The sequence below is a fragment of the Onychomys torridus genome, chromosome 4 (assembly GCF_903995425.1).
Source record: "Onychomys torridus chromosome 4, mOncTor1.1, whole genome shotgun sequence".
Taxonomy (NCBI): Eukaryota; Metazoa; Chordata; class Mammalia; order Rodentia; family Cricetidae; genus Onychomys; species Onychomys torridus.
Genome location: NC_050446.1, coordinates 119982148 through 119997304, shown reverse-complemented (window position 1 = coordinate 119997304; position 15157 = coordinate 119982148). Strand labels below are relative to the sequence as shown.

Below are 15157 nucleotides of genomic sequence, written 5' to 3'. Positions count from 1 at the left end.
CACAACAATGCTGCACAACAATGCTACACAACAATGCTGCACAACAATGCTGCACAACAATGCTGTACAACATGTTATGCTGCAGAAAAGGCTTCAACCAAGAGTCTTCGTCCTTGGTCTGGGCAAAGTGTAAACAAATTCATTTTCCTTTATCAGTCTGCATCTTAATATTTTTTCAAAGAAGCAATGGTTTTTTGTTTTTTGTTTTTTTTTAAATCTAAGAGGCTCCTGTAGTAGGCTGAGTACACACAGAGAAATGGTATTTAACTTAGCTTATACTTGAAATTAACTGCTGGTTTTCCTGAGCTGGTGACTGCATCCATTGTCATGAATAGTTTTGTTCTCAAAGTATGGCAAACACACCCCTCTCCACTGTTTTATATTCCCATAACATTTTAGGAGCATATACGTCCTAGGAGTCACTTAGGCATACTCTTCGAGTAATGAAGAATTTAAAAACTGAGATAGCAAAATTATATGCCAAGATCACACAGCTTACTGCACTGGATCCCAAGTTTAGCACAATTTCCTGTCCTCCCATGACTTCAGAAATACTACCATGTAAGTGTGTTCTAGGGGTACAGTCTGAGGGGTAAACTTAGTCTGAGCTGGTGTGAGACAAGGAGCCTTCAGTCCACAAAGTAGAACTAAACAGAACATATCTGGGTCATTGCTGCATGTGAAAGAAAGGAGGAGAGAGAGAGGGAGGGGAATAAGCAAGGCAGGGAAGGAGAGGGTGATACCCAGTGGCTATCATTTAGCACATGCTACACAGAAGATGATGAAGAGACGTGGGACAAGGAAGAAAAGGGGAGAAGAAGGGGAGAGAAACAGAGGAAGATGGCTGCCACTGGTGTCCACTGTCACTAAGAGAACTACTTCTTTTTCCAGGGAGGGAGGAGATGCTCTTTGGTCTAGGAAAATATCTTAATGGATTTTTCCTTTGTAATTTTCATTTGTAAAAGGTAGGATCTGGGGCTGGAGAGATGCCTCAGTGGTTAAGAGCACTGGCTGCTCTTCCAGAGGACCTGAATTCAATTCCCAGCAACCACATGATGGCTCACAACCATCTATAAGAGGATATGATGCCCTCTTCTGGCGTGCAGAACACTCATACATAAAATATAAATAAATTCTAAAAAACAAAGGTAGGATCTGGTAGTAGGATTCAAAACAGAAAGGAGTTGCCAAAGACAGCAGGAGGAGACATTGTTTTGTATTATAAAGCAAAGGGGATGCGGAAGTTATTCCGTGGATGCTGAGGGTGGCGCTTGAAACACTAAAGGAGACTCAGGACGAGGAGGAGATAGGGACCTGTGAGAAACTAGAACCCTAAGGGCCTCACTAGCATGCTGCATGGTCAGGAATCTGCAGGCTAAAAATGTTGGATTCAGGCTCTAGCCGTATTGGTTATGGTTGTCTGTCACTCCCTGAGCTCCTGAAATAACTACAGCATGTATTCATATCTTTTGTACTAGAGGTGCTTTGGGAGTGAGGGGGTTGTGAGTGGACAGGGGTGAGCACTACAGGAGGGAGGAGGAGGGAGAGAGAGGGCACAGCAATCCCTCTTGGGGACTTGATGGGGCACGGAGAGAACAGTACAGAAGCATGAACACTGGGCAAGAAGTGATCAGGAAAAAGCAGGCATGCCAGACACCATTGGCAAGGAGATGGGCTAGCCCTTCTACAGCATGTGGGAAGAGGGCCGGAGCTATTCAACATTGAGAGTGAAGAATGGTCTGACTGGAAAATATAGGGATTTGGAGCATGATATTTCTTAAATTTAATCTCTAGGTTCTAGTTAAAATGTACATTTTGATTAAATGGGCCGGATGGAGCATTTCCACCATGCTCCCAGGCATTGTTGCCCATGGTTGGAGGCAAGGCTTTAGCACTCCAAATGTACCCGTGAGCTATTGGGGGAATCCTCACAGGCTAGTCTCTTACCTCGTATTCCTCCTTGAACCCGTAGCCCTGGCCTCGCTTCATCTGGGTGATGTGCTGAAGCAGGTCTGCCACTCGGATGGCAGGCTGGAACTGGTCCCGGGGGTAGCTCATCTCTACAGGGTCACAGGTCCGGTAGGGGTGAGTCTGAATGGTGAGGGTGGGCTGGGACAGCTCCCCACGACTGCCATCTGCTTCAAAGAAAAAGAAGCAGGACAAACTCTCACTTGGGGAGTTTTGTTCTTTGCACTCCACCCCCACCCCCAGTATGGCCTGAGGAGGGCAGGGGGACTGAACTGCACTCTACTGGCCAGGAAATTATAGAAAGACAAAGGACAGTGCTTCCCTGGCTTGGCCGTGTGCACAGATTTAAACGGTGAACTAACAAACCAGTGCACATGGATGATCCTCTGTTCATTTCAATTTCAAGAGCTCATGGATTGTGTGAAGACAGAGTGGCAGTTTAGTGACTATCCCTTGCCTGTCCTCAGCCCTTTCTCTAGGCTTGTTGAGTTGCCTTGGTCAATACCAGCCGATCCCAGAAGTAGTAAGTAGCCAGGCTGACTAAGTCTTGGAAAAACCTTCTTATGTAGGAAATTGCGAGCCTAATGTAATAGAAGGTGTAGGCTCGTTGCTTGTCTGCAGATGAGCAGAGTCTCAGGTGCCTGGCCAGAAGATCTACGCAACTGCTTCTGGGCCAGCACGTCTGCAACCTGATTTCTCTCCTAGTTTGTTTCCTTTGGGTTGCACACCAGGAGGAAGTATAGCTAGTCTTGGACTCACAGTAGGCAGCAGGGACTCTAACCCTCCAGCTAATCTCTGCAGCAGTGGGCTCTGTAACAGAGGCCTCTTTCTTCCTGCTGTCTATTCTCCCTCTTACTACCACTGATCCTGAAATGTCCCTGATCCCAACTTGCAATTTCTCCAAATGCCTTCCTTTACTCTCAGCAGCCATGACTCTCATGGGCATCCTATGCTACACCCCTTGATATGGCAGTGGGGGCATACCTCAGTTGGTAGTGTTCACCTAGTGTGCTCACAGCCCTGAATTTGTTCCCCAGCACCACATAAAACTTGGTTTGCATGGCCTTGTTATTCTAGGTATCCAAATGGGGAAACAGGAGGATCAGAAGTTCAGTCACCCCAAACTGAATAGTAAGTTTGAAGCCAGACTTGACCACATGAGACCCTCTCTATCTTAAAAAGTATGTTATAGCTTCCACTCATAAAAATCTCTCTATATATTGCGTTGCTTTTCAGGAGTTGCTTTCTGTTGTTTGGTCACTTTGGAAACAGTTTTTCTTTCCCAGAATCATCTAAGCTTGGCATGTTCACATCCTCTCAAATACTCTGACAGTCCTGCCCTGGAGCCATTGTTTGTACCATACAAGGGATAAGACCTGACAGATGTGGCAATTGATGTGCATATCCAGATGTTCTCAAATACTGAGGCTCCCATGCAAACATCCAGGAAGCCTGTGCCATGCGCATTCCCTGAGAGGCTTAGTATATATTCCAGATTTTTCTGCAGCTCCTCTTTTTAAAAGCCCTGTCCCCCTCAGCTTGTTTGTCTTCCCTGTCACAATAACCCATCAGACAGGCTCTCCGGGAAAGCACAATCCACTCCTACATGACAACATCAAAATTAGTTCTTCACAAGACAGGATACTGGAGAGACATGTCTGGCCTGCAGGATGACCAACTGGTCACACTTACCTAACCTCTCTTTGCTTTTAGTATTCAAAGTATAATATCCAGGGAAACCCATTTGTTCTGGGACAATCAGAGTCTTGGTTACCCTCATGTGCTCTTCTGTGTCATGAATGAGTCAGGGTCACATTCTTCACTTTCCATCCTTCTGTCTATTATCATTCCCAGGGGAGACCAAGCTATGGATTTGATTAGCCTGAGACACTGATTGGACCATTCCTCATCAGGAGCTGAAGTATCTGTGTGTATCCTCTGGCTTCAGCATTTCCTGCTTCAATGAAATGAATAGACAAGAGCTGGCCTTTGGGAATTAGCCCAATCACCCAACAGACAGATACTGACGATACAAGTTCATACATGGGAAAGAAGGTTTGAAGTAAGATGCTTAAAAACCTTTCTGGCTGCACTGAGAATACTTCCTACTTTTTCTGCCATAGTTTGGTAACAGGTTGATACATCTTTACCAGCATTGATTGAATGTAATTCCTGGCACATATTGGGGTTGTGACCCTACTACGTCATACCCTTGTAATCTTGAGTTTGACTTATGAAAGCCAACTCAGTTGCCAAGGATTTCTTAGACAGTGGCAATGTAGAAAGAAATAGAGTCCACACTCAAAGCTTGATGGTCTAGAAGGGAAAATATAAGAGCCATCTGAAGCCAAAAGATCAGAGCCTGAGAGATAAAGACATGTTTAGGGGCAGAGAGGCAGGCATAAATAAAAACTATGGGACAATGCTGTGGCAGATGACCCAGGCAGACCCAGAAAGTCTGAGAACGCAAGGACTTAAAACCAGTGTGAAGCCACTGAGGGTTCTGCAGAAGAACCCTGGTTTTTTTTGGTTTTGTTTTTTTGAAAAACTCACACTCTTTCCCATAGGTGTCCCAGCTGTCATGCATTGGAAGCATCCTTCTAGTGAATATCGCTCATGCAATGGTGTGAAGGGATTGAAGATGGAGGTGACATCAAATAAAACCCTAGAACCCTTATTTCCCACTTTAACACAATCATGTGGACACCACCACAGAGATATGCCCTGCTGCTGTGGGATGTCCTGTATGCTGTGAATATATATTGCTATGATTGATTGATAAATAAAATGCTGATTGACCAGTAAAGGTAGGAAGTATAGGCGGGACAAAGAGAGAGAATTTTAGGAAGTGGAAGGCTGAGGCAGAGAGGCGCTGCCAGCCACCACAATGAGAAGCAGATGTTAAGATGTTAAGATGTAAGCCATGAGCCACATGGCAACTTATAGATTTTTTTTCAAGACAGGGTTTCTTTGTGTAGCTTTGCTCCTTTCCTGGAACTCGCTTTGTAGACCAGGTTGGTCTCGAACTCACAGAGATCCACCTACCTCTGCCTCCCAAGTGTTGGGATTAAAGGTGTGTGCCACTTATGCCCGGCTGGCAACTTATAGATTAATAGAAATGGGTTAATTTAAGATATAAGAACAGATAGCAAGAAACCTGCCACAGCCATACAGTTTATAAGTAATATAAATCTCCGTGTGTTTAATTGGGCCTGAGCAGCTACAGGAGCCAAGTGGACACAGGAATACTCCAGTTACACCCTGCCCACAACTTTTCTAAAGGGCCCAGGGTGCAAACTGCATGGGAAACCAGATGCCTGGCAGAGGCAGGCTTCCTAGGAATTGGCACCTGGCAAATTTTTGTGAGACTCCAAACATTACCAAACTGAAAAGGATATCAATATGGATATTTTCCCCTAAACACATTGCTAGACAGACTGTAAACTTAGTGTCAGCAAAACCAACAGTGGAGTGGAAAATAAATGCATTTGAAATTTAACAACTTGTATTGCTGTAACATTTGTGATAATGCCGAAGCCGGCGCTAATGATGCCATGAGGACTTGGAACCAAGGGATTTTCAAGGTTTATTAATTCAACTAGTTGGACTCCCTTTTCCAATATATCTTACCTCACCTATTCCCTTATTAACCTTCGATAATGCAGAAGTGATGCCTTTTATCGCACCCCATTTCGCCAGATGCACTATGCTTAATTTTCCATCATTAGGTTTAATGAAAACCCAATTTCACAACTCACTTCTCTCAGGAACCTACAAGTAATGCTACGTTTTTTATCAGCACCAATTAAAAAGCGTTATGATGTTCCTATTCGAGAGGGAGCCTTAAAACTAATGTGCGAGTCTGCCGCAAATTCAACAAGGACGCTAGAATTCACACGCTGCCCATAAAATGTAACTCAAACCAGCTGGCCCAGGGAGAGGCTATTTTTCATTCTCCCTCCTCATCAGACCTTTAATTTTCATATTTCCCATTTATAGGTCTTGCATGTTTATATATAATGTAATAATGTTTGGGGTTTCTTTTGCACTCTTTATGTAGTTGCTAGCCAAGACTGTAAATTATCCTTTGAGAATTCTCATCACTGTCTGCAAGGAGCTTGTGGGGTGGGTTCAAGGGTTTGGGTCACACTGACAAGATTTCGGGTCTCTCCAATTTCCTCTCTTCTGTCTTTCTGCAACTCTTCTTCCTTTCTCCATAGGATCCTGGCACACTCCCTCCCTCCAGCCTCCTCTAGTCTACTCCCAGTCTCCCAAATCTCCCTGTAGTTTCACTCACTTGACCAACACTGCCACTTCAGCGGGCTAAAACTGCTTCCTGTGTAACTGTCTCATACAAAGTGCCATGTTAGCTACACACACACATAGGAGAGGGGGCAGGAAGGTGTGCTGCAGCAGAGATAAATACACCAAAGCCCTTACAGGAAGAGGGGTGAAGAGATAAGTTGTAAACAAACAGGTCTAACAAAGCTAAGCAAGGGCAGGTACCCAGGAGACAGCGGATTATGTGCTACAGGGTTAGGTGCCATGGAAACCTGCCGTATCCTTCACATTTCATCTTGGTGCCTCTTGTCATTTCTACATATAATCTATGGTGGTACTGCCTGGTAGAACTTTCTGTGACAGTGGCAATATTTTCCCTCTGTGACTTGCAATATGGTAGCCGTTAACTACACGTGGCTACAGAGAAACAGAACTGTGGCTAATGTGACAGAGGAATTGAATTTTAAATTTTGTTTAGTTTCAGTTAGTTTCACTGGAAGCACCCTTATGTAGGACCTCAGTAGATGATGGCCCACTCACTAAAGTGCTTGCCAAACAAGCATGGGGTTCTAAGTTTGATCCCTCATGAATCCATGTAAAAAAGCCAGGCTGGCAAGGTGCCATACACATGGAATCCCAGGGCTGGGAGGCAGAGATGGCTGGAGCATGCTGGCCAGCTGGTCTGGCCAAATAAGCAACCTCCAGGTTCAGTGAAAAATCTTGTCTTAAAGAATTTGGTGGAAATGTTAGAGTAAAATATCCAATGTCTACCTCTGGTCTCCTACATGCACACATACATACCCCCACACACTCATGCATTAATAGACACACAGGAACATATTTACTCACATGCGCAAAGAAATACCCATATGGGGCACATGGGTACCTATTAGGCAGCAAAGATCTAGAGAAAGACAGGAAAGGATTTCACTTTGGAGTCACAAAGGAAAGTGAAGGAATCTAGGGTAGACTATCCAGAAGAAATACTATGCAAGCCACAGATATAATTGAAAATGTTCTTGAGGCAACATTAAATAAGATTTTTATTAAAGAACACAAGCTATTAATTTCAATAGTACATTTTTAACCCAACACATCCAAAGAAATACTTCAATTTGTGCTTAGTGTAAAATTATTAATGTTGTCTGTTACATTCTTTATTGATACAAAAGCTTTGAAATCTAGTGTGTGCCTTACACTTCTGAAGTATTTCAGACAGTCTAGTCATATTTCCAGGGCTCAGCAGACACTGGTGACTAATGGCTACTGTGTTGGACAATGGAGGTACACACAGATATATCTAGAGCTAGATAAAATCCTAAAGAGAGATTATTTAGAGCTTGAGTGAACTCTAAATAAAGAGATATTGGTCTTGTGTAAGACAGCTCTAGCCCAAGCACTCTGCAATAAAACTTTGTACAGTGACAGAAGGGCTCTATAGTTTCACCATTCAGCATGGCAGCCACTTGCCACCTGTGGCTCCTGAACACTTAAAATGTGGATAATGTGACGGAGGGCATACATATGTAACTTCGATTACTTTAAATGTAAGTAGCTACATTTGGATAGCAGTTAATCATTTTCTAAACTTTATTTCATTATAAATGATAATAAAATATAAAATCATGTGTAGTAGGTAGCCATTCCAGCTTCATGAGTATGTGGGCTTTGTTTTATTTTAGTCTTGTTTAAAATATGTGCAGAACTATTTTAGAAATGGTCCGAGTCTGCAGCCCAAAAGATGCTGAGTTTAGGTCCTGACAGATCAGGGCTAGGATCACAGGTTGACCAACCACATTTCTGTGACCTTGGCTAAGTGATAGAACTTCTGAGCCTCAGTTTCTCCACCTATTCTCCTCTATACAGGAAAAATAAGTGTGAGGACTTAAAGATACATTGTGGGATACCTGCCCAGCATAATACCTATTACCAAGTATTGCTGTGGGATGTTTTTCTGTATACTGTGAATATGTGTTACTATGATTGATTAATAAAGAAGCTACTCTAGCCTATGGAAAGACAGCTTAGAGGCAGGCAGAAAATCCAGGAGAAAAACAGGAAGGAGAAATGAAACTATGTACAACATCCCACTGGCACATGGGATTCAGCAAAGGAAAAGGAATCCAGGTGGACTTTGGGGACATCTGTTGCAGTTTACATATGGGTTGAAGGCAATCCCTCAAGGTTCATGTGTTGGAAACATGGCCTCCAATGTGGCAATAGTGAGAGGAGATGAAGTCTCCTGGTGACTTCAACACTGGAGATGGTTGTATAGAGAGCAAGACTGACCTGTATCCTTTCAATGACTTCTTTTCTCACCACCTGCACATGCTTCTGCCATGACACCTTCTGTCATGCTGAAACACAGTCTAGGGGTCCAAAGGGACCCTCAGCAGACAGCAGTGGAGTCCACTACACCTGGGATTTTCAGCGTCCAAAACTGACTTAAATGAATTTATTTGCTTTATAAAATATCTGGCCTCAGGTATTGTGTTGTAGCAATAGAAAACAGACTAACACAGCAGAGTTGATTCTCTCTCCTTTCTTTGATGTCTCTCTGCTCTCTTCCCATTCCCACTGCTGCTGCCTGGTTTGATTTCTTCTGACAGGAACACTCTAGCAGTATCCCAATAGCCCCTTTCTGCTTTTATAGTTCTCTTTACACAGACGGTCAAGTCATCCTTATCAAAAGTCTTCCCAGAGTCAAGACAAAAATTTCTGAATCAGTCGACCACATTCCTGCAATTTCTGATACCACTATCAATTTCTTATTTCATCTATCAAAATTCTTCTCAAATCCATGTGCCCTTTAGGGTAGGAAAGCACAGAGATAGGATGGCAAATATCTAGACCGCTTGCTGGGAGCACAGAGTCAGAGAGGAGAGAGAGTGTGAAATGAGGAGGAGGTTGGATCACCTGCTTAGTGTGGGGACATAATCAAAACCAGTACAGCAGGAACAGTGACAACAGCCAGGACTGTGACAACAGCTGGTGTTAGAGTCAAAACACAGGATCTGGTGAACACTTGGATTCAAATAGGAAAGTCACAACTTTCCAGCTATGAGACCTCAAATAAGCTACAGAGAACCTACAAGTTTTGTTTTTAATTGGTGATGGTGATGTCCATGATTACATGCCACACTCCATCATCTCTTTTCCCTTATCATCTGAGACGATCACTGTGAAGGTTAAATGGGATTCCAGGGTGGGAAGCCTCCTGTAGCACCTGGCCAGCAGTCAGAGGCTTTTCCCCCTCTCTCACCAAATACTAATACAACTGCAAGATAAATTCATAACAGAACTGAAACCCAAGTCTGTCAACCAAGCTAAGTGCCAGAATGGGGAGGAGTATCTGTGAATTACAGCACTATCAAACTTAACATGTGCCCAAAGATAAAGACTTAATTGTGTCCAAATTTCTTTAGGATTTCTGCAACTGTACAAAATAATCTTCCAACTGATTTGACATGGCAGTTCTGCCCCTAGAGTTGGAAGCAATTGTGGTTGCTTTGGTAAAGCAGAAGATGGCTGGTGGTTGGAAGTCATGTTATTAAAAAAACATGTCCTCTGTTTGTGAGTTCTAGACTTACACTAGTGCATGAAATGTGTGAGCCCTGAGAGAGGGACAGTCAGTTCACATGCCATCTCATACCCAGTGGAACAACTGCTATGACTCAGTGTAATAGCAGACTGAAATATGTTTTCTTGGTTTCATGTGCTTGACCAAATGGATAGAATTGAACACATAAAAGTAAACAAACTGCAGAATGTTATTTGGTGTGCATGTATTTTCAGAGCTGAAATAAACATGATGCAATGGACATCCGACACCAAAACACTGTTCCTCAAGTTTAAAAAAAAAATCACTTTCTTTCCAGCCTCAGAGAAATCAAAGACTCCCAAACCAAGTGTGAGAAGTAGGACCCTCTCCAGTGCTTTTTCTTCTTCAAACTCCTCACTGCAATCTTTGACCAAGACAAAGACCAAACAAGGCACCTTTGTATCCAAAGTGCTGATCCTGAGTTGTCCTTTCTAATGAGAATTGGAGGCTCTGCTTTGAGGGGAAACATGTTCTGCTCTTCCGCACTTGTGCTGGGGGAGGACTCATGCATAGACATAGGTACTGCAAATGACCATCACTCCTCCTTAACTCACAAGAGAAGGAGCCCAGAAGTCACCAGTGAGGAACAATGGTGGTACCTTCGCTGTGATTACTGATAAACATCAGGGAAACATGTCTTTCTTTAAAATTAAATAAGCTGGGTGGTGGTGGCACATGCCTTTAATCCCAGCTCTTGGAAGGCAAAGCCAGGTGGGTCTCTGTGAGTTTGAGGCCAGCCTGGTCTATAGAGTGAGATCCAGGAAAGGCACCAAAACTACACCGAGAAACCCTATCTTGAAAAACCATAAATAAATAAACAGATAGATAAATAAATAAAATTAAATAAACATAAATAAGACAGAAATAGGTTCTTATGAAAATATACCATGTTAGCTAGCAGTAAGGATGATTGTGTTCCCTCTCTATACATTTTTAAACTCATGTTCTGTACAGGTTAGTATTATAAGGGACTAGAGGGAATGGTGAGATCTCAGTAGGGAAGGGAAATAGAATGATAGATATGGATAGAAGGATGGCTAGAACGGGAGGATCAAGTGGGGTTTGTGGGAAGGAATATGGGGAGAGACAGCTAAAATTAAGAAGCATTTGAGGGGCAGTATGGAAACCTAATACAGTAAAACTCCCTAAAATATACATATATGAAGTCCATCTAAATGAAATTGCCAATATTGGGGGAGACAGGGTCCCAGATGACTATCTCTTATTACCAATGAAGCTTCCAGTACTGAATTGGGTTACATCTAATTGAGTTGTTGGCCAAAGGGGTCCCATGAAAATCCCCAAACAACCCAGGCTGTTGTCAAAACTCTCCACAAACTGACAGCAAGTCCCCATTGCTGAAGATAACACCTACAAAATCCATTGAACATGATTGAGCTGGTGCCTACATAGATCCTTCACCCCTATGTTCTAGTGTCTTTGGTACAGGAGGCTACTCTGCATGCTCTCAAAAGAAAAACATAAACACAAATTCAGCCTCAAACCCTTTGTTCTACAATGGTGTACTACCTACAAGATAAGCCAGGGCAATGGTGACAAAAAGCTTGTGGGAATAACCAACCAATAGTTGATTTGAACAAATTGGAACCCATACAACACTGCATGGGTGGCCAAGAACCTGAGATTTTCACCAAATAATAACGGAATAAAACAAAATAAAGAAAAAAGAAAAATGCTGTGATAAAATGACTCCTGATGATATTCTGCTGTACTTGTGGATTAGTGCCTTATTCAACCATCATCAGAGAAGATTCCTCCTGGTGCAGATGGGAACAAATATAGAGACACACAGCCAGATATGACATAGAGAGTGAGAGACCAGGGAACACTCAGCCCTAAATGGGATGTCTCCATCAAATCTCTGTCCTCAGAGCTCAGGCACCCCATGGAAAAGGAGGCAGAAAGAGTGTAAGAGCCAGAAGGGATGGGAGACACCAAGAAAACAAGTCCCTCTAAATCAACATGAGCAAAGCTCATATGAATTCACAGAGTCTGAAGCAGCAGCATGTACAGACCTTCACGGGTTGCACCATGTCTTCTGTGTTTATATTATGGCGTCTAGATTAGGATTTTATGGGATTCCTGAGTGTGTGAATGAGTAGGTCTCTGATTCTCATGTCTTCTCTTAGGCTCTTTTTTTTTTCTGTTGGTTTGTCTTGTCCAACTTTGATAAGCTAGTTTTTATTTATATGATTTTATTTATATATTATTAATCTTATTTTATTATATATTTTATATATTATAAAATATACTATATTATATATTTACTATATTAATTACATTATTTTCTTATTGTATTTTATTTTGTTATATTTAAACAAATGAATGAATGGATTTATGAATGAAAACCTAGCCACTAGGGTAAAGGTTAATAATCAAACTATCATACCTGCTGGGAGAAGGAAGATCAATTTTCTCCAATGGAGTGACACTGGGTACATCAACCACTTCATGTTAAGAGTAGTAGTTGCCCAACATATAATGGACTCCACAGGTTTTTTTTTTTTTTTTGGTGTGTGTGTGTGTGTGTGCGTGTGCATGTGCGTGTGCATGTGCGTGTGTGTGTGTGTGTGTGTGTGTGTGTGTGTGTGTGTGTGTGTATGTGCTTTTATTTTGTACAGTTTGGTATTTCTTCTTTTTGGGTGATGTTTTGTTATCTTGGTTTTGTTTGTTTATTTTTGAGAAAGAACTTAAAGTTGGGTAGGAGGAAGGAGAGAAGAGTCTGGAAGGACTTAGGGGAGGGGAAGAATACAATCAAAATATATTTAAAGTTAAAATTGTCTAAAATAAAAAATAATAAAGAAGAATGCTACCCTTTACAGCAAAATGCCTGTAAATGGAGGACTTTTTGTTTGGTGGAATAGCCAGGCAAAGAAAGGCCAGAACCACAAGTTTTCCCTCATCTGTAAGAGCTGAAAGACATCAACCTGAATGTAAACCAACTGTAAACCAGAGGCTGAAGCATGTATGCTGGAGGTGGAATAGAAAATACCAGTTAGATTTGATCAGCGCATGCCTTGTATATGTGTTGACATTTTTCATTAAATGTCATGAGTCTGCACAATGAATAGATTAACCACAAGTAAAATAAAATAATTCAATTTTCATTTTTCTTTTAAATATTTTATGCTTTAGAATTAAAATATAAACACACAATTTTTTACCTTTTCTTTCCTTCTTCCAACTCCTTCTATATATAACCTTCTCCAGCCTTCAAATTCATAGCTTCTTTCTATCTAATTGTTGTTATATAAATGTTTAAGTGTATTAATACAACTTGCTCAGTTCATTTAGTGTTGCATGCATGTATATTATTTCAGAACTGGTCACTAGGTATGGGATAATCAACTGGGGGCTTACCCTGGGGATGACTGTTTCTCCTGCTCTCAGCAGTGCTTAGTTACCTGTAGGTCTTTGTCTAGAGGAGGGCCCATGAGACAGCCCCCTTTCTCTAATAGCATGTCTATTGTGTGATCATTGTTCAGGTCCCATTTAGGTAGCCATACCATTAAGGTATCATGGGTGGAGTTACAACCATGACTTCAAATTTTTATTAGGAGGAAAGAAAAGACTGTTGAGGAACCAGTGAAACAAACAAAACACAGTACTAAGTTAAGAAGGACATTAGAATTTATGAGAACAAAGAACGGGCAGAAACATGTGGACAATTCATTTGAGGAACTTCCAGATCAAAGGGTGAGGAAATGAGAACAGAGGACTATGTCTTTGCTCTGTATCTATCATCTAGTGTGCTCCTGTGTAAGTGAGACAGAGATGCTTTCAGGGAAAAGGAAACAGACAGACAAATGACAGATAATCATGTTACTAAAGAAGAGAACAGGATAAGTGAACAAGGGCAATAATGAAGAACACCATGTGAACACAGCTCCTGGCAGAAAGAAAGAAAAAAACAAAACAAAACAAAACAGAAAACCAAGATCTTCAAATACAGTGATCCCACATACAATTCAAGATTAGAACCTATAGCTTGATCCAGTTGTTTAAACATCATTGATGTAGAAAGACTCAGACAAGCATTTAGGCTGGAGAAAACAATTGCTAAAATAAAAGCAACAGCATTACTGTATCTTCTTTTGCCCAATTTTAAATGCCAGACAGCAGTGAAATAAAAATTCTCAAAGGGAAAATGGTATGAATCCAAGATTACATACTGAAACAAGTTCTTTTTCAATTCTATGGTTACTGACAGGCATTATTCACACACAAAGCTTCCAGTTATACTGGGGTGTGTGTGTGTTCTTTTCCAGAGGCTTGGGAAGGTGAGAAACAAGAAAAACAAACAAACAAACAAACAAACAAACAAAACAAACCCCATCAGAACTAAGGAAGTCATGTTATAAATGAACTGATATTGTAAACACTAAAAGTCAGTTAAATATAGATAAGAGCATAAAAGTCACAATAACTATTAAACAGAATGAAGAACATAATTTTAAAGAAAAATCATACAAAAACTATACTGCAAAATTTCATTGCTAAAATTTCTATTTTTATCAATAAAAACAAATATATAGCCTGAAATAAAAGTTATGTAAACTTATTTATTTTTCAACAGTATTTTAATCTTGGTGTTCTTAATTAAAGTATATAATTTTCTGGACATGTTGTAAAACAATGTGTATGGGTAAGTCAACGACATCAGCATATATAACGAAGAGAGTTCAGGTTTCAGATAGAGACATAAAACAGCAGGGAGAATACTCTGGATTGAATTCTATCACATGAGACTCTAGGGTCAATATTTTTGTGTTTAGGTTGGGGAGGTGTCCAAGCTTGATGCACAAGCATGAAGACCCGAGTCTGGATTCCAGCCTCCATGCAAAAGGCCAGCCATACCATTCACAGCTGTCATCCCATCCCTGGGAAGAACAGAGGGGGAGCAGGAGGATTTCTAGGGCTTGTTAGCTGTCAGCTTAGTCCCCCAAACCTCCACAGGCTTCAGATTCAGTGAGAGACCCTGTAACCCCATCTAAAGGGAATAAGGCAGAAGCTGTGATAAAATAGGACAGGTGAGGTCCTCCTCCAGCCTGCACATATATGCACACAAACACCACCTAAACACACACACACACACACACACACACACACACACACACACACCAAACAAATAACAACTCCCCCCCAAAAAAAACCAACAACACTTGAACCTGGTTTGATAGAGCTACTGTAAACATAGAAATCAATTTATAAACCTTAAGACCACTGGAAATCTCCCTGATCTCACAGGCAGACAAGAAACCAGCCTGCAGAGCCATTTTCATAATC

General features: G+C 41.5%; 1 protein-coding gene across 13 annotated transcripts in view; it reads right to left on the bottom strand.

Moving 5' to 3' along the window:
* Ptprt (protein tyrosine phosphatase receptor type T) overlaps nucleotides 1-15157 on the bottom strand; it is a 1144051-nt gene that overhangs the window by 85226 nt on the left and 1043668 nt on the right. For 11 of the 13 annotated variants that reach the window (XM_036185148.1, XM_036185155.1, XM_036185146.1 and 8 more), the window contains one exon: nucleotides 1948-2138. In XM_036185148.1, coding sequence (XP_036041041.1) covers nucleotides 1948-2138 — 191 coding nt within the window. The remainder of the gene's footprint in view (nucleotides 1-1947; nucleotides 2139-15157) is intronic. The other 2 variants (XM_036185142.1, XM_036185153.1) reach the window with 1 other exon arrangement.